Source organism: Ovis canadensis, chromosome 7 (assembly GCF_042477335.2).
Source record: "Ovis canadensis isolate MfBH-ARS-UI-01 breed Bighorn chromosome 7, ARS-UI_OviCan_v2, whole genome shotgun sequence".
Lineage (NCBI taxonomy): Eukaryota > Metazoa > Chordata > Mammalia > Artiodactyla > Bovidae > Ovis > Ovis canadensis.
In genome coordinates, this window is record NC_091251.1 from 46,980,174 (window position 1) to 47,000,694 (window position 20,521).

General features: G+C 40.2%; 1 protein-coding gene across 2 annotated transcripts in view; it reads right to left on the reverse strand.

The window, feature by feature from the left end:
- The window catches only part of INO80 (INO80 complex ATPase subunit), a 122,081-nt gene that overhangs the window by 30,787 nt on the left and 70,773 nt on the right, over window positions 1-20,521 (reverse strand). For both annotated transcript variants that reach the window (XM_069596040.1, XM_069596039.1), the window contains exons 25-27: window positions 12,531-12,671; window positions 6,759-6,984; window positions 1,915-2,042 (exon numbers count right to left, since the gene is read on the reverse strand). In XM_069596040.1, coding sequence (XP_069452141.1) covers window positions 1,915-2,042; window positions 6,759-6,984; window positions 12,531-12,671 — 495 coding nt within the window. The remainder of the gene's footprint in view (window positions 1-1,914; window positions 2,043-6,758; window positions 6,985-12,530; window positions 12,672-20,521) is intronic.

The following is a 20,521-nucleotide window of genomic DNA, read 5'->3' on the forward strand; positions in this document are numbered from 1 at the left end:
ACTCATCTGAATACACTTTGAATTACTTATCTTAGTAATAAGTAATATTTATGAATACCTAGAAATGTGCAATATACAGAATAAGGGACTAAAATGCAGGACTCTGTCAAACTTAACCTACCCACACTCACCTTCATCTACCAGAGCTAGCTTATGTTTTGGTGGCACTCCCTTTTTCCTGGAACTTCCCTTTAATGTGAACCAGCTTTTAAGACTTTATAACATATTGATATAGCCTTGGGGAAACAAGATCAATGATTCCCTCACAAAATCCTTAGCATACTGCTTTTTTCTATAATTCTAATCAGTGAAACATTACTACTTCATCTATACTTTCCTGACTCTTCAGGAAAAGGCAAGAACATTTTATCTAAAAAAAGTCCCACTGAAGGAAAGTTACTCATATTGTTTTGGCATCATTTCGTTTGAGGAGAATATTAAGGATTCAGGCATAGACTTTCAGAACAAATGTATGGATACCAAGGGGGAAAGGGAGAGGAGTGGGAGGAACTGGGAGACTGGGACTGACACAGATACACTGCTGATACTATATACAAAATAGACAACTCACGAGAGCATACTGTCCAGCACCGGGAGCTCTAATGAAAGCACCGCGGTGGCTTTACAGGGAAGGAAGTCCAAAAGGGAGGGCACACATGCAGATTACGACTGACTCATTTTGTTGTATAGCAGAAACTATCACAACATTGTAAAGTAACTATACTCAATAAAAATTAATTAAAAAAAGAAATAGATGACCTACTCACAATACAAACAAGAAACTTTCCCTTGTTGACAGCTTTCTAGAGGCTAAACACTTTTTATAAAACTCAGTGATTAAACTGACCCTGAATATCATTTGTTATGTCTCTTGCTAAAAGAAGTTGCATGCTTTTGTAAGAGCCTGCCACTGAATTCAGATAAACTCACTGTAAAATTCAGTGAGCCAGCCTTGGCGTCTGAAGAACCTAAAATTCTTATTGCTACCCTAGATAGGGATAGTCATGGTCCAGTTTCTACTTTTTTACTACCAACTAGTCTCTGAGTAGCAGGGTTAAAAATTAAAGCCTTAGATAGTTAAAACACATGAAAAAAACATGAGAATATTTATACACTATTGACATCCAGGTGCTTTAGTCTCTTGACGGATGATTTTCCAAAGTTTTTGTACTAAGACTAACTCTACTGGTCTGTGATCATTATCCTCATTTTCACTCCTCTGTTTATATGTCCATGACTTTCTCTCCCTCAAATAATAAGCCACTACTTTAGCAACAAGAAAGCAGAGCAAATGTCAACCCAGAGGTAACAAAAGAAACAAAATATGTCCTGCAAAATAAGACAGAGCTTTCTCTCTCTCACCATAATCCACTGGTTGCTAACTTTGGTTATATATTAGAAGCCCCTTGGGAGCTTTTAAATATCCTAATGCCTAGGTTTTGTTCTCAACTTTTAATATTAATATAAGAATCTCTGAGGATGGGACCAGACATTCATATTTGTTAAAGCTCCCCCAGAAGACTGCAAAATGTCATCAGGTTGAGAACTACTACACTAACCCAGGTAGAACAGCTGGTCTCTAATAGAGAACTAATTCCAAATCTTGTTTTCCATATGGAATTTCACAGGACCTTTCAAGAAATTCCTAGGCTCTGATCTACTCGAAAATTAGGGAATTTCTTCCCTAGTAAAAGGAGGAAAGAGGGGATTCTATTTCATTGCTATAAAGAAGGAGGAAGAAGTCCTTTACACACTTTCATCTCCGCCAGAAGTTGCTTTCTCTGCCTTTACAGATGGTAAAAGCATGAAGACAAGTTTGGTGTTTCCATTAACCAGCACTGACGTTAGTCATACCCGTCTGATTCTTAAAGTCAAATGCCAAAGTGTCCTAGTCCCCACAATTCTTTCTCCTACCTCCAGCAGGTCTATCATCCTGGTCATCTGGGAGTAGATAAGGACCCTATGTCCTTGAGACTTGAGCCGAGTCAGCAGGACATCAAGGGCATACAGCTTTCCACTGTCAGTGATGAGGCTCTCCTTGCCTAGGGAGAAGAAAAGGGGGAAGTGGAAAATTGTATTTAATTTAAGCAGCAAAATCACTCACTGCAAAGCTGTATGCAGCCAAAGTTACTACAACCAGGATGCTTGTCCATCAGGAAAGCAGGAAAGTACTCTAGAGAAGAATGCAAAGTGCTTTAAAATCATAGCCAGTAGTGTTCTGGGAAGAAATAGCCTCAAGGAGGGAGGGAGGTCCCTTCCCAACTGACAGTTACCAGTAAGACATCTGCTAAGCAGCTAAGGTACCTGAAAATTTCCCTGTTCCACATTCTTATTCAAGAGACAGCAGGTCATGTGGACATCTAAGAGTAACATCCATGCCATACCTGCTGTAAGCACCTGAGAAATCTGTTTTTCCTTTGTTCATTCTATCTCTAGGAATCTCTTTCTGCCAGTTCTATGGCTAAATTAAGGTTTACCTCCTGAAGGCATGAGAATGTAGAGAAACAAGGGCTTCTCTTCAGTTCAGTTCAGCTGTGTCTGACTTTTTGCAACCCCATGGACTGCAGCACGCCAGGCTGCCCTGTCCATCACCAAGTCCTGGAGCTTGCTCAAACTCATGTCCATTAAGTCAGTGATACCATCCAACCACCTCATCCTCTGTCGTCCCCTTTTCCTGCCTTCAATCTTTCCCAGCATCAGAGTCTTTTCCAATGAGTTGGCTCTTCGCATCAAGTGGCCAAAGTATTGGAGTTTCAGCTTCAGCATCAGTCATTCCAATGAATATTCAGGACTGATTTCCTTTAGGATTGACTGGTTTGATCTCTCTGCAGTCCAAGGGACTCTCAAGAGTCTTCTCAACACCACAGTTCAAAAGCATCAATTCTTCATCACTCAGTTTTCTTTATGGCCCAATTCTCATATCCATAAGTGACTACTGGAAAAACCATAGCTTTGACTTGATGGAGCTTTGTCAGCAAAGTAATGTCTATGCTGCCTAGGTTGGTCATAGCTTTTCTTCCAAGGAGTAAGCGTCTTTTAATCTCTTGGCTGCAGTCACCATCTGCAGTGATTTTGGAACTCAAGAAAATAAAAGTTCTTACCTGCCCCTAGAGACACTTAAACACCAAGAAATACACTAAAAAAACAAAACAAAACAAAACAAAAAAACACTCTCTTTCGGATGATTTCTAATAGGTTGGCTGGTAAATATCATTATCCTAAGCTGTAATAAAGGCACTAGGGCTTATTCAGCTTTTTCAGAAAGTCTTTGGGTTTCTGGGAAATGGAAGCTGCTCTCACTCACTAATTTGTGCCTTTCTCCTTCCTCCTCCCATTAAAAAAAAAAAAAAAAGGCATTTCAGCCAGAGATCTTTAGAGAACACTTAACTCAGAAATTTTCATCTTATCCATTCAGTATCATTCAACTCCCATCACATTTCAGGAAGTAGAGTTTCCTGTTTGCAGACTGGTCCATAAACATGCCCTAACAATTGCTGATATTAGGAGGGGAAGAGATGAAACTTAGGGGAATGAGAGAGGTAAGAGTATATTTGGAAGTGGTTGTGGGACATAAGAAGAGAGACAGAAAGGCTAGAAATACAACTACTAAAAGTAAAACAAGAAAACTGTTAAGAAAAACATATTGTCTACTTTTAGTTTCTAGGTCTGAACCCATGGTTTTTCTCCTCTGAACTACAGAAGCTGGCTGTTGAGAGCAATCCAAGAGTTTTCAATGGTCATTTCTCTGTTCTCGCCACTATCTGCCAAGTGCACAACTGATTGTATAAACTGAATGAGAACGGATGTGCTGACAGCATCACAACAAATCATCAGCCACTCTGTTTTTGCTACAAAGCCACAGGTCCTGGATGTTTACTCCTCTGCGCTACTGCCTGCCTTTTCCCACCTTCGGAACATTGCCAGGCCACATTTCTCTCCCTACCCCCACTCCCTGACGCTGTGGCACACACCTTTGTTCAGTCTCTTTGTTTGGTCCTGTTTAGATTATTGAAATGCTCTCCTTTTTGTTGGTCTCCTGACCAACACAATCAAATGACTGCAGCTGGGACAGAACTGACTGCTAAGCCCTCTTACTGGCACCAGACAAGGAGGCCTGTATAAATTCCCAGTCTGATCAGGCAGGCAATGCTTTCATAACAACTCCAAGGGTTTCTCCTTGTCACAATTACCCTTCTTTTAATTGGGTTCCCTGGGGTCCCTCAATTTTGATAGCTCCTAAATATTCCCCATAGAGGTACCAATCAGCTTCAGACAATAAGTTTCCTTGTTTCTCATTAAAAGCACAGGAAGGGGAAAAAAAAGAAACCCATATATTTTTCAGTCACTGAGTAAGAGCGGGCAAGCTAAGAGCATCAGATTTCTGCAGCTTGCTTATCTCCTCTTTCCACTTGCATATACTCCCTCAAGACAAATATTTAAGCATATACAAATCTGTCTTGTGTGTGAATTTTGAGAAGTTTCAATTCATCTCAAAATCACGATTCGATGATTTTCACACATTCCTGCTTCTCACGTCTACTTTACTTTGCTAAGCAGAACACACTGATGCTAGGATTAGGAAAACTCAGAGATGAAGATGTACATACACTTAGAAGAGAACTCTGATGAACCTAAAAGAAGCAAGAAGCTGTACCTAATGTCAGCTTGTTACTGCTTAGGTGGGGGAGATGGAAGTGGATGGACTGATTTCTTTGGACTTGCCTGAAGGAAAAGATCTAAAAAGAAAGTGACCAGCAACACCCTTAAAACACTTCAGCAGAAAAGTGTTTTCTTCCATGGCACACACCAGTGCCTTCTGGGACTGACATCCATTACTCAGTTTTCAGGAGCTACCAAAGTTGCCCTGGACAAGAATACCACCTGTAGCTAAGCAGGGCATAGAGTCAAGAAGAGCACAATTCCCAAGAAATTAGGCTGATTCTGCCAAGCCAAACCTGGGCCCAGCTCCTTCTTTAAAACAGAAGCTCAAAAAATGGTGAGATGAACAGATCTATGCTACCATCTTGCAGTCTTTCCTACAATCCTGCAATGCAACCTTACAGTATTTTCACTTAGACACAAGCTCTTACTGACCACAGTATAAGATGTTGGGTCACCGACAAAATGAATGTATCCAGTGGCAGTAAAATTAGGATAACAGGTAAAAGACAATCTCCTTTTTCCAAGGAGAGGAGACTTTTGAAGCGACTGTACATACTTCTTTTGGTGAGACACAGAGACACATTCAAGGTGTGAAATCCAGGAGATTCTTGATCAGTCTTGCAAGGAATATAATGAAACCAACTCTTCCCAGGGAAACAGAAAATGTAAAAGTATAGAGGAAAGAGAGATAAAATACAGGTTCCAGTGACCCCCTCCACCCCCCACTGCCCTGCCCAGCCAGTCTACTGAGCACAATGGGGTCAGTGAGGAGCTGGTTGGTTCTCACAGTAAACAGCCAGTGAGGCTGGTGCTTTTTATCGATGCGAAAAGAACTCAGACACTTCCTGCTATTTAAACAAGGTCCATTTTTCTTTCAAAGAACAGGAAAAGCCACAAGAGATTCCCACAGCGCCAGCAATAAGCCTTCTCCTTGTGTACTGGGAACTTGGGAGTCAGAATGAAGAAGGGAGAAAGGAGAAATACGGTGTTATCTTATTGCTTTCAACACCTGTGCTCATCTTCTGCCTGGGACTCTGTGGTTTCCAAACCTGCTGGATTTTATTCCTCTATTCCTACTACCATCCAGGCCTGCTTTGTACCTGAGCTTCCCCTTATTTTCCAACAACAGACCTGCACCCACTGCTTTCATCTAATTTAAGTCAGATATGAAGTCATATAAATACTGCTCTTGTATACACAAAATGGTATCTTCCAGTTCAAAGCACCCCCAAAGCAACTAACAGGTTGACCCAAAGTCCCTCAACACTTGACAAAGTTAACATTAAATGGAAAAGCCAGGCCTTAAAGCCTAGAACCCAGTTATCTATTAGAAACAGCAGAACCTCTGTTTTGAACACTTAACTCTGGTTTACTTCCTTCATATGCCTGTAAGATGAACACAATCAAAGTGGCAGAGAAGTTGGACAACTGAAACAAACGTGGAAGCTTTAAGCTACTACTTCAGTGTGCCAGCAGGTGTAACAAAGAACATAAGCCTATGAACCCTGTATTCAGTTTCCTTAAAGTAGTCTCTCTAAAGTGAAGATGAAAACCTAGTTTCCTTTCAACCCTCGACCTTGACCCTAGGAGGTCTGGGAATCTGCTAGCATTTTGGCACAAAACACTTGTTTTTCTTCTGGTTATCATTCAGATCTCTAGTGCTTCGTGCAGAACACTGTTTATGCTACTTAAACTAGGCTTTCTGCGAGTGACGACATTCTCATTCATTCCACTGGCAAGGGCACAAGACAACTGTACTCATTCGACCTAAAGCCTTTCTTACCAAATTTATTTTCCTACACTCCCTGCACTGCAGCCCCATCGTCACCCCAACTCCGGATCCTGGCCACCCAAGAGTGGTATTCCTTTCTCTTGTCAAAAGAGAGTATTTAGGCAGAAATCTAAAATAGATTTCTCTTCCCAGTCAAGTCACAAATTACTTCAGTATTCTTACCTATAGTCACTAAGGGTAAAAGAGGAAATAGAAACACCAAGAACTCTTGAATTCCAAATATTTGAAATCACTGCGTGAAGTTAACAGCCTGGTTCTTCCCTTGCCAAAGAATGAACACATGCCAAGAGAAAGGAGAAGTTACCTGGAATTCTGATGAAAGACCAGCCATTCTGAGGCCTAATGCTCCACAGTCCTCCAGCTGGTTCTGGAAAGAACTGGGACCGTCGATTCAGCCAGTCTGCCGCCAGTTCAGGGGCCCCATTCAACAAACACTGCTTGGCTGCCAGACTCCCTCCTTCCTTCAGCACTCGCCGCTCATCTTCTGCACTTCGGTCATTGCAGTAAGAATCCAATGGCACTGCGGTGACCTGCAGGGAAAGATTCACGTGAGACGGTTCTTTCACATTTTCCACACGCACTAAGCCCTTTGGGAACTGTGACTTTGAAATGAGACTTATGTGGATAATTCTTAGGTAGTGGTTTTAACTTCCCTGCTCTGACAAACTTAATAACTGACTTAGTGAGGTTCCCCAGATAAAAGGCCAATCTCCATAACATGAACTTGCAATAAACTAAGGACCCAGAGACTGCTGGAGTTTGCAGATAACTGGGATACTAGGTCAGGAGTAATTCTATAGTGAGAGTCACTCTGCCATCTCCCTTCACTGGCACAGTGCTTCTGGCAAAGTTCTATAAGCCATACACAGTGTGGTGAGGCCACAAAGGGAGTGTGAGACAGCCATCATTAAAGAACTGAAGAGTGTCCTCCTGGCGCACTGGAAGCTGTCTTCAATGCTTCTGTGGCGCAACGCCCAAGTTTATCAACATTTGTTTTTCCTCTTCCCTGACCAGGCTGCTGACTGACAAACCCAATGGGAGATAACAGACTCTTTCTTTCAGGATACATGCTGTGGGGAGCACTAGGTGATAGGGAACGGAGAAAACAGTTGCCAGAGAGTAGTGAATTCATTTCTGGGCTAGGGCAGGGGCTTTGCACAAATTTTTATATCACCACAAGATGCATCTACATTCAAATGCTGACCCCCCAACAGAAAAGTAGTCTGTCAATTTAAAAACTTCGACTTTAATTCTTTTTTAATGACCTGAGTCTATTCCCACTCTAATAAGCAACTATGCATTCAACTGTCTGTGAATCATCTGGGTTGATAAGAAGTCTGAGGTTACCTTTTGTTAAAATTTGGAGGTTTTGATTATGTGTAAGCCCAGGTTGATAAAAAGGCTAAAGTCTCATTATTAGCAGAAAATTGCTCAGAAGAGTCATGGAGCTAGACCAAGAGATAGGAAGAATGTGGCTAGAAGGAACAAGGGCAGAGAGATGGGAGAGATCAGAACATGAAGTACTGTACCTAGTTATAAAGTCTTATTGTTTCTATTATTTTTTAGAAGTTAGACATTTACGAAAATCTACCTTACTACTAACTTTTCTATTTTTATGCTCATCAATATTTAGGGCAATGGTTGTCAAAAGAACCTTCTTGGGAGTTTATCTAATGTGTAGATTTTGATCCAGGTCTAAGGGAGGAGTCACTAGTTCTAGGTTTTTGACACGCACCCAAGCATCTCATACTATTCATGGCAGGAGGAGAAGGGGGCAACGGAAGACAAAATGGTTGGATGGCATTCACTGACTCAATGGACATGCATCTGAGCAAACTCCAGGAGATGGTGAAGGACAGGGAAGCCTGGCATGGTGCAGTTTATGGGGTCACAAGCAACTGAACAACAACAAAGCCAAACCTTGAGAAATACTGCCTTGGAACAGATAAACAAACAGATAGCTAACAATGGGGCCACCAGTTTCTGCTGGAAACTAGTAGTACTAGTGTTAGTCGTTCAGTCGTGTCCGACTTTTTGCAACCCTAAGGACCATAGCCTGCCAGGTTCCTCTGTCCATGGGATTCTCCAGGCAAGAATACTAGAGTGGGCTGCCATGCCCTTCTCCAGGGGATCTTCCTGATCCAGGGATCGAACCCAGGTCTCTCACATTGCAGGCAGATTCTTTACCATCTGAGCCATCACGGAAGCCCTGGTGGAAACCAGAGGTACCAAAACTGGAGAAAGAACATCATTCACCAATTTACCAAAGAGTAAACTACTCTGGCCTGCAGATGAAGCTAAACTGAGTTTGCTAGGAAGCAGTGCCATCTATGGTCCAGATGCAAAAGTACAGTGGGTAGCTGGCTGAGACCCCGCACTCCAAAACCTAGAAGTGTGAAGTGTAAGTCGCTCGGTTGTGTCTAACTCTTTGCAATCCCATGGACTATTCAGTCCATGGAATTCTCCAGGCCAGAATACTGGAGTGGGGGGTAGCCATTCCCTTCTCCAGGGGATTTTCCCAAACCAGGGATCGAACCCAGGTCTCCCACATTGAGGGCAGATTCTTTACCAGCTGAGCTACCAGGGAAGCCCCCCAAACCTAGAAGGCACAGGCATAAATCAATTTACCTAGACAGTGCTAAGAACAGGTTTGGGTAATCTCATATCACATTTACCCTCTCCAAAAGGAGTTTGTTCTCTTGCTTTCAAGTTATTCATTTTTTTCCCCACTGAAAGTTGAACAAAGGCAAATAAAGACTGAAAACACAAAGCAGATGATTAAAAATTTTACACTCAAAGATGACCACTTTAATTTTCTTTAAATTTTACTGAAGTATAGTTGATTTATTATAATGTTGTATTAATTTCTGCTATATAGCAAAGTGACTCAGTTATACATATATATATTCTTTTCCATTATGGTTTATCACAGGATATTGAATACAGCTCCTGTGCTATACAGTTGGCCCTTGCTGTGTATCCATCCTATGTATAAAATAATTTGCATCTGCTAATCCCAAACTCCCAATTCTTTCCTTCCTCCCCCTTCTTCCTTGCTATTTTTTTTTTTAAGAAAAGCAGAATATACATTGGAATTATATAAAAACTTTGGGCCCATGTTCTTGAGATGAAAAATCAAAAGCTAGAAATTCATGAAGGAACAAGGCAAAAACAGCTGACACAGGAAAGAATGTTTTTCCTGTCTGGACTCATTTCTAGTCACTCTTTTACAGTTTAAAAACAAAACAACTTTTTTTACTTATAAACGTTCGCCTGTTTTCCAATTTCATTTTGCTAATAGCCTTCCAAATTCAGGATTAAAAACTAGGAGGTTCCGAAGGCACAGCTCGTAGTGAAATATTTTTTAATGTTTCGTTAAGCTTACTTGGCAAGAGCCGTGAATCAAGATATATACAGAATCACAGATGTCATGCTTTAAGTACATAAGCAGTAAACCCACGAGGTCCAAAAGGAGGTAAACATGTCCATTTCTACTTAAATCATGCCTTCCAAGTCAGCTCTACCCTAAATAGCCCACCTCCACTCATTCTGCCCACCCCAAGCAGCCTTCCCAACTGCTCAGAAGCAGGGGAGATGAAGTATGACATACCATTCCTGCCTCCCCACAAATGGAAATGCACACTCCCTTTCGTCTCACATGAGCTGACCCCTGTTGCTTGCTTCATTAATTTCCTAAACTCTAGTATCTTTAGGGGCTGCCTCCTCAAGCATTCAGAGCGTCCTTCCTGAGGACATGTAGATTCCTGCTCTAGCTCTAAGAAGCGTGACCGCTCCAAGCACTTTAGTTTTTTGGTATGATGAATTCCCAGGGTCTTAGTTTATTAACCTTGTAGAACGATTTCCTCAGCTAATGATAATTCCTTCCTTAGTGACACAGTTCTTCCTGAACTGACCCTAAAGTTTTCATAGCATGTGCCATGGAAATTAATTTGTCTTAACTCAAGGCCAGGGTTGAGGCTTCAAAGGAAATCAGTTTCTCTCTACCACAGATAGGTTAGAAATCAATATAATTAAAATATGTCATAAGATATTGCCTTACTCACACCCCAGGCCTGATCTGAAGACGTGTATAAAACATTCAGACATGCTAAAAACTCTTCTTCTAATTATGGTGTGATTACTCTCATTTCAGATTTAGCACAAGCTACTGAAGAAACTCTACAAACAAGTATAGGGAGAAGGGCAGAAAAGACAAGGATGCTGGAGAGGAACCTTTCAGCCAGATGAGAAAAGCTTTCTCTTGCTTCCTGCTTGCCCCCACACCTTTACACGATTATAGTCTTCTTCAATTTACTACTGCTTTTTAGGGAGATATCAGTATCAGACACGATAGTTCAGACTTCAGCCTCCTCAGAAATAATAAGTAGAACAGTGGGAATTTTTATGTGTAAATATGTCAGGAAAGTGGGGTTATTCTTCAGAATGGTTGGCTACAGAGCTCCAAGTAGTATAAATGAAAAATTTTATGTCCATAAATGCAATTACCGTCCAGGGCAGTTCACTCTTTATTGGCTCCATAAAACATGGGGAATATGAGAAGTGAAAATGTTCTGACAACCCTCTCTCAAAGACCCAGACTTCCTCTTATAGGTCTCTCTGTATACATTACAGATTAGAAGAAAAAAGGGAAACAACTACACAACTATGAAACCTGAAGGCTGCTTTCTATGTAAGCACTCGGCTTTAAATTTTGCCTAGAAAAAGTGCTTTTCCCTACATCAACTTAAGCTTCAAATACCAAAAATGCTTTGGAAGAAGTGGGTACATACAAAACCCAAATACTTTCTGGATAATCAACATAAATCAAACAAAGTTGATCATGGGAAGGGAATCACATTTGTGTAGCACAGGATCAGCAAAGAAATTCGGGCAGGCAGGAATCAATGGGCCTCAGTACTATCATCTCATTTCCACCTGTCATCTTTCTTTGGACCTTATGCCAGATTCTGACCTTTGATAACTTAATAAAGTAAGGATGTAAGCTTATATAAACAGTGGTAGAGAAACATCACAAAGAAGATTTAAAGTCTTCACCTTCTTTGAATGGAACTGTGAAAATAGTAGTCTTGCTAGGATAAGTGGTGAAAACAAGATAAAAACACAGAAAGGTAAGAGAAGTCAACCTCTTAGTGTGTCCTGGGCTAACTGAAAGCTGCCCCTTAAAGCAAATGGAAACAAGCTGGAAAGACAGAAGCTAGTTTTTGCTCTAACAGCAGTCTGGCCACATCTCTACTTTGCCCCTCTCCCTTCATGTACTTCTTTGTGGTTTAAGAGAGCTTCTGCCTGGCTCTTATCAGAAAGACATGAAAGGGTGGAAGATGTAAGCAAAGTAAACAGCTGCAGTGTTCCAGGAGAGCCTTTAGAGAGACACTGTCAGCTATCACCAGAGGGCCCTGTTTTGATAAACAGGGTATTAGGAAGGATCTAACAGCTGTTTAAAGTTGAAGCCATAATAGAAATTACTCCCAATCTACAAGTAAGACTACAACTACTGAATGGAAGATATGGCACAACAGTCACTTTTCAGAGGGAACATACTTGTGAAGGACAGTCCAGGCAGGGCTGCTGAAGAAAGCTAAGAAGTTTCTTGATGCTGGAGTATTAGTTTCCCTTTGTTATATGGAGACTATACCAAGGCGATAAGGCCAGATCAAATCTCCATCCCAATCTGGCCCCAGCCTCTGAAAAACCTTCAAAAACCTCAACACAGTTGACAAATGGCTCCTTCTCCTTTTCAAATATTCCACTGTCCCTGTCCCTGCTACTGGGTGGTAATCCACCTGACAGATGGCCTGCTCCCATGGTAGTTTAGAACCCTGGACTAAATAAGAGGAACTGCACAGATGCAACATCAGAGAAAGAAGCCACTTCTAGCTGCCATACAGCGGTTCTCAAGCCAACACAATTCAAAGTGAGGGATACTGTCTTAGGAAAGCTAGGACCACAGATCCTCTTTCTAAATACTGAGCATTCTTGTTAAGACATGGACCCCCTGAAAACTAGTTTATTTCTTTAACCACCACCTATTTTATTGCTTCTCTACTGTAGCACTTACTCGTGGACTGGCCACACACAAAAAAGATGGAAGCTCAGTGAGCAGGCAGCAACGAAGCGAGGAGGTAGCTGATCTCCGCTGATGGATGACCTGGTCTGAGTAGCCACTCACTGCTTTACAGTGGCTGCTGAAAACCAGAGACTACAAAACAAAGATGCAAATTAGTGCTACTGACAATTGTTTAATGTAAGCAAAACCAAAAAAAAGTCACAGTCATGGTTCATGCTAATTTCAAAATGTGCTTTTATCAGTGTACTTTAAGTAAATGTCATCTCTAATTCTACCTTTTTCCGGAAGTGAATACTGTTTATTATCAATAGTTACAGCAAAATTTTCATTAGACAAAACAACATTTCGTGTATCTCAAGGAAAAATTGGTTCATTGTTAAACTGTTGATACAATCATATTTTGAGTTAAAAATGATGACCAACAATATTTCCTGCCAAATTCTTTTAGGCAGATGAATTTAGTATTACATGCTTGTACTAACAATGTAATATAGTTCTAGCAAGGTTAGATGTTCTATTTATTTGGAGACATCAATACAAGTGGTCAGGAACAAGTAACAGTCTCTTTAGTTTCTCTAACTACCATTAAAAAAATTAAATCCTTTACTTTCATTACTGTATGAATTCATTTTAAGAGACTTAAAGCTCATGTTAAAGCTTCAGTTTGCAGTCATTCATATGAAAGATTTTTAAGTATGGAATGTTCACATACAAAGAAGCAGTCAGTGGGATTAGAGCAGTGTATATTGTAGATGCAGTTCCTTCTTCAGCTCAGTGTTAGACACTTTACCTTTGGATCTTCGTTCTTGATTATTTCATTTATCTGTCTTATTGGTTTCTCAAGGCAAGTCAGTATACAAATAACCATATGAATGAAGACAATACAAAAAACTGCAAGAAGAACAGTAACCAGGACCCACTGCAGGAGAAAAACAGTTGTAATTCCAGTACCACGTGTCCAGTGCCAAATCTCCTCAAAGACTCTGTACGTATCTTCTCCTAAAGTACATGGGTTCTTCAGGATCACAGTTTGAAAGACTCCATCTCGAGTGTCTAGTAAGACAGGTGCATCATAATCTACTTTAAAGAAGCAATCAGCATCTTCTAAATATCAGTCACAAACAAACTGAAAGGCTTTAACTGCTTCCTGCAGGGTTGGGATGCCTTTAGTGACTTCTAATCACACAGTTAGGAAGTCTTTACAACCCTTTATTATGATGCTGGACTCGTGTAGCTTTGACAAGTTTGCTAATTTTCTCCAGACGCTGAGGTCCAATCATTAACCAGGAAATAATGTTAATCTTCTGATATCATTTTTCAATAATATCTGTATTCTCTTTCTGTTGGCTAGCATCCGCACTGAGGTTTATCCACCTTTCTACATATTTATCCTCATTATCATCTGAATGCCTGAGGATCGTTATGAAGACTAATAGACCAGGTGTCACCCTGTTCTTTCAATATTGAATACTGACAAGCTAGGATCAATTACCAAAAAAAACAACAACAAACCTTATTGCTGACACATAGTTGAAGGTTAAAGAAATGTATGTATATATATACACATACACACACATATATATAGCCAATTTCCTTGTTTTTTTTTTTTTTTGAAGTTCACTTCTGACTATTAGTAACAGTTCTTGCCCCTCCGGGGGTGAAGATGACATAAGCATAGCAACTGCTGCTCATCTGTAGTATTTCAAGGCTGCTAGCTGCAGCGTCCACCACCATGCAGGTGGCTGAGATGGCAGCAGTGGTGGGCCTAAAGAATTTTGAACTCTTTACTGACCAGTATCTAAACAGTATCTCAGTCAAGAATCTCTTAAAGTCAACCTCATTTTCAGTATTCTTAAATGGCAAAATACAACAGGTAAGAGATGAAAAGAATGACTATTTCCTTCAATTATTTTCTCTTCAGCACTGTACCTATTAATAAGAAAGGGATACAACAGTCACTATAGGGAGCCTTTTAAACACACTATTTTGCTTGAGATACCTTTCTAGAAAAAAGTCTAATGATAATTTTATTTCTGGGGTTGTCATTCCTAAATTAGGATGTGTTCATTTGTCTTATCTCAGCTAGGTTAAGATGGGATTCTCATTTGGAGTCACTAAATCAAGGTGATCTACAGCTGATCCCAGATTTAAAAAATAATTCACTAGTTTAAAATGCTCAACATACACAAGCCTTAGCTTTTAAGAAACCCTGACTACTCCTAGTACATTTCACTCATCTATATACTTTTCTAGGTTATTTTCTCTTAATATGGTTTTATTACATCTTCCGCAGTACAGGTAGTTCCTGGTACTAAACTGCCTCATTTCCTCCACACAATGACATGAAGGGCTAGGTATCGCTAGATACAGAAAAATTTAGTGCTTAATACAGAAGAACATAAAGGACACCTTAGACACTACTGTGTGGGATATGGGCGGGTGGGTGGTACAGAAAAAAAGGTGTATTACTTTTTCAGTCTATTTTGGCCTAAAACAGATTAGGAAAAAAGAACGCCACACAATGAGAGATGTGACCTGGTACTAAAGTGGTCACAGGTCTTGCTCTTCTGCTGTCCCTTCCTCGTGTCCTGGACTATCTCATTACTCCGTAGGCACTGGCAATTGTGAGTCCTGCTGCCAGCACCATAATATGCACACATGTGAAGGCAGGCTTCGTTAGTCTTCTGGCACCATGCAAGTCTCAAGGGAAAACCACAAAGCAGTATGATAGGCCCCATAGCGGCATACTTCGTGCCACAGTGTAGCAGAGAACACATTGTTATCTGTATTTTCCCCTCAGATACAGATCTGTCCACTTAACAAGGGGCCATATTTTGTTTTCCATGTCTTCTTTAGAATTAAAAAGAGTACTTACGCTAGTGTTAGGCCTTCATTACTTAGAAATTAATTTTCTGCTTTTGCTCTTAAAGAACACACAAACCCAGATATAGAGAAATTGTCTCACTTAAAATGAAAGGGCACAGTGTTTACAGACCAATTGCTAAGATTACATGGATTCTATTTTCACAGATGGAAATACAGAAAAACTCTGAAAACAATGGTTTTCCAGAGCTTTCCACAAGGGTGCTGGCAGCTCTCATGATTTCAGGAAATGATGATGTAGATACTGCAGTTGCAAATTAACATCTAGCGGAGGAGTTTTTGGAAACTTCCTGTTTGGGAGATTCTTCATCAATAGCCATTCAAAGCTCTCTAAGCATTTAATAGAGTACAGTGTTTAAAATTAAAAACAAAACAAAACAAAAAAAAACACATCACTTCTCCCAAAACAACTCTTTATGTTTAGATTCTTTTGTATATTTTAAACTGCAAAATCTGAAATGCCCTCAATTTCTATGAGTTAGCTGGCTCACTAGAGTTGTAGTGAGCCCGTTAACTCATATAATACCTAAGCAGACCATTACCATGACAACAGCTTCTCAGAGACTAGGATAGGAAATGAAATCGATGCTGTACCCTTTCTGCCAATTACCATTTTTAACATATTATTTAACTAGATATAGTATAAAATCTGTTCTGCCTCCCTGAAAGATGGTTCAATGGTATATTTCCTACAGATTCTGGTTTTTGTCTTTAGTTTTCAAAGCAAAATAAGACTAAAAAAAAAAAAAGATTCATGTGTATGAGACTTGCACTCTAACCCTTGCAAAACTGTACAAGAAAGGAGCTCCGGTGAGAGCCCACACTGGGGAGGGAGGTATGTGAGAATGAATTCACTAAAGTTTTGAGCTAAATACTATTCCTTCTTGGACTCATCACCAGTAAAGCAGGGTAAAGAACAAACAAGAAAAGGATAATCAGAAAAGCACGTCAAGTAAGAGATTTTAAAAGGCCCTAACTTTGTTCAAAATACTCCTAAAGTGTCATCTGATCTGTGTCCTTAGCCTAGTTTTTAGTCCCTTGATGTTTCTGTATACCCCCCCAAAGCCAGTATTATGAGAATGGTACTTCTTTGAACTCTGTAACACAGGATTCAAATTTAACATTCACTGCTGGGTAAGAAGAAGAGTTTTACAGGTATACTCAGTGGGAAAAAAAGAGCTTCCCACTGTTAAAATTCATTCACGTCCACAAGCGGCAAGAAAGATGGGAGGATTGGATTAGACTGCTGAATATAACTTAGGTAATATGTTATTTAAAGATAGACTACCAAGAAAAAGATGACAACATGTAGGTAAGTCAACATTCAATAACTTCCTCCTCAGAGGAATAAGAAAAAAGCGTTCACCTTGATCTGATGATAGGAAGCTATATTTAGGAGACAGGCTGCTGGAACAATACCTGCTACTATTTATAACATAAAATACATGAAGACACAGAAGAGAACAAAATAAAGGGTTTTCTGCAATAAGAGGATAAAAGTGAATATGGAAAAAATTAACTCAAAATTAATCTGATAGCTCCAAAGGAATTTTATTCAGAATTATTATCTGAGGGCTTCCTTGGTGGCTCAGGGGTGGAGAGTCCACCTGCTAATACAGGAGACAGGGTTTGACCCCTGATCCGGGAGGATCCCACATGCCATGGTGCTACTAAGCCTGTGCACCACAATTACTGAGCCTGTGCTCTAGAACCTAGAAGCCACAACTACTGAAGTCCAGACATCCTAGAGCCCACGCTCTGCAATAAGAGAAGCCACTGTGACAAGAAGTCTATGCACCTCAACTAGAGAGCAGTCCCGACTCTCTGCAACTAGAGAAGAGTCTGCACAGCAATGAAGACCCAGTACAGCCAAAAATAAAAATTATAAAAAAGTTATTATTTGAATAGCATAAGTATCCTGGCACTCACTTTCAATTTCAGCATTTCCCTTTGTCTCTTCTCTCGGGTTTGCTTGAGAATAATCCCCAACTTTTAAGACTGATTTTGAACATGAAATCAGGATTCATGTTTTCCCATCAAAACATTGAAACAAATTTGCATTTACTATGCATATAAAACAAGGCCACTCTACTTTGTAGTATTACAAAAGAAATCAAAAGCAAAACAAAGGAGCTGGAGAAATAGCATCTCTACAGCATTTTGTTTCCAAATAATCAAAGTTACATAATCAGAACTAAGTAGGCAAATAAAATGAAAATGCAAGATAAAAAGAACAGAGCTTGCAATGAAAAAAATTGTTCACAAAGAGTTAGGGTTTATGAGCAATGAATTTTGGGCTGAAGATAAATGGCATATATTACACCGTATTAACAGTTTCCCCAGCTGACATTTGCTGCGGCTAACAAAACTGAACAGACAAGTAACATGGAGAGCAGGGAGTGATGATGCCAGCATCCCTTCCAATTTAAGAACTTTCATGGTATCACAGTCAGAACTCATCTATCACCTTAGCCAAAATCTCACAACAGAGAACACCAAAACAAACTTGGTAATGAAGTAACTAATATAAAAGGCACTGAGGCTCCTCCGTACTCTCTCTCCTGAATCACTCACTCTGGAGGAAGCCAGCTGCCATGTCATGAGGACACTGAAGCAGCCCCATGGAGAAGTCCACATTTTAAGGAACTGAGTCCTTTAGCCAAAGTGGGCACCAAAATATCAGGCATATAAGTGAGCTGGTACTATGGCTCCAGTCAATCTTTCAGGTAACTGCAACCCTAGCTGATATCCTGACTGCAATTTCATAAGATTTTCTGAGTCGGAACCACCCACCTAAGCTGCTCCCAAGTTTATGACCAACAGAAACTATGAGATATTAAAAATGTTCACTGTTTTATGCTGCTACATTTTTGGGTAATTTGTTTTATAGGTATAGATAACTATTAATACTACAGGGGTAATATCCAAAATTGATACCCTTTTTACAATTACTCTTTGAGATGTCTAAAAATTAGCTTCTTTCTGCTGGTATATGGAGAAGGCAATGGTACCCTACTCCAGTACTCTTGCCTGGAAAACCCCAAGGACGGAGGAGCCTGGTAGGCTCCAGTCCATGGGGTCGATAAGAGTCGGACACGACTGAGTGACTTCACTTTCACTTTTCACTTTCATGCAGTGGAGAAGGAAATGCCAACCCACCTCCAGTATACTTGCCTGGAGAATCCCAGGGACGAGGGAGCCTGGTGGGCTGCCATCTATGGGGTCACACAGAGTTGGACACAACTGAAACGACTTAGCAGCAACAGCAGCAGCTGCTAGTATATTTCTTATTCCCAAGAAATGCCTCTAGATCTCAGCTCAAATGCATGGCAAAAATAACCAATGTGCAATAAACTCAATGCATGACCAAACAAGTTACCAATGCCACCTGTATTTCCCAACATCCAAGGAAACTTAGAACCCTTCAGAAAATTTTAAATAGAGAGGAAGATTATACTTCTAATTTTAAGTTGGAGGACATTCTCTCAGATAAGAAAACATACAAAATTCCAAAGGGGAAAAAAAACATCCTTGTGGTCCAGTGGCTAAGACTCTGAGCTCCCAATGCAGGGGGCCCGAGTTCACTCTCTGGTCAGGAACTTGATCCCACATGCCACAGCAAAAAGTTCACATGCTGCAACTAAGGATCCCACACCTGCAACAAAGATCAAAGATCCCGAGTGCTGCAACTATGACCTGGCACAGTCAAGTAAATTAAAGAAAAAAAAAAAGAAGACAGAACTGAGCTGTTTTTTTCCTTTTGGCTACACCACTTGGCATGTGGATCATAGTTCTGCAACCAGGGATTCACCCCTCCATTGGAAGACGGACTCATAACCACTGGACCAATAGGGAAGTCCACCAAAAATGGCAGAATTATTTAATAGCATTTTTTTAAAAAATGTTCAGCTTGGTTTCAGTCTTTCTGAATCTTGTAAAATAGTCTTCGTGTTTGAGAAGTAGCTTTCTATTAATTAAAGAGCACCTACCTGAACGCTGGTTTTCTACTACGTAAAAAGGAAAGTTAGTCACTTTTGCATCCTTTATCAATCATCTTTCTTGTATGTTTGATTTCCCTTTTAACTGCCTTCTTCCTTTTTCATCTTCAAATCTGAGTCTCCTTTCTCTTACAAACCTCAGCTTTAACCCAACAGTCTCTCCTGAAAGGTCTCCCTATTCTTTTTAATTGTCATACTTCATTACCCACTTCCTAACCAGAATCTCTCTCCTTGTAAATCCCTGCCACCTGGGCCTTCTCTATTCTACCTGTACTTATAATATCAAAGAGCTCCTAATCTCACTCTTAAGTGTTCACCTGGAACTTTAGTTTAATACTCTCCTCATCACAGATCCCCATGTCCAATCTTTCCTGTTGTCATAATCTTAAGATTAGTCATCAAATACCAGTGGCAGAGATCTCCACTGATGAGCTGTAATGACGAATGATTTAACAGCCTTCCTAAAACCAACTACCAGATTATTCCCTCCCAAAGCTTGATAGTAGCCACCAAAATTTATCCCCCCAGGATTACAACTGTAGCATCTGCTGGAGAAGGTGAGCCAAAAAAGGTTGAAACTCCTGGTTTAACATCTACATCCCAATAGACTGGCATTCAAAGATTCCTTTGGAAGAAAGGTGACTTACTCATCCAGCCTTTTTTCTCACCATTGCTCTTTATTTTGGCTCAAATCTTTAACTTGGAATATTCTTCCTCCTATCCAGGTCCCTACCACTCAAGATCCAATTTTAAACAATACCATTTCCATAAGAGTTTTTTTTGTCCGTTTTAACCTAAAGTGATCTTCCATCCTGAACTTTACCACTAGTCATCTACTATTATTTTGGCAGTGTAATTATGTCTTCAGCGCTGATCTTGAGTCCTTTTAATTTTGTGCATGTCTTTTTACTATATGCATGAATGATTTTTCAAACTAGAAAATAGAGACTATGATTGTTAACACACCTCGCCCACAATAGGCAGTGATGCGTGACAGGTTCAAAAACCACATTAATTATAGTACTTTCTCTTTGTAGGAGTAGACTGCCATTGGGGAAAGGCTACTCTGAAGGAGCATTAGAAAAACCCAACCTTAAGCCA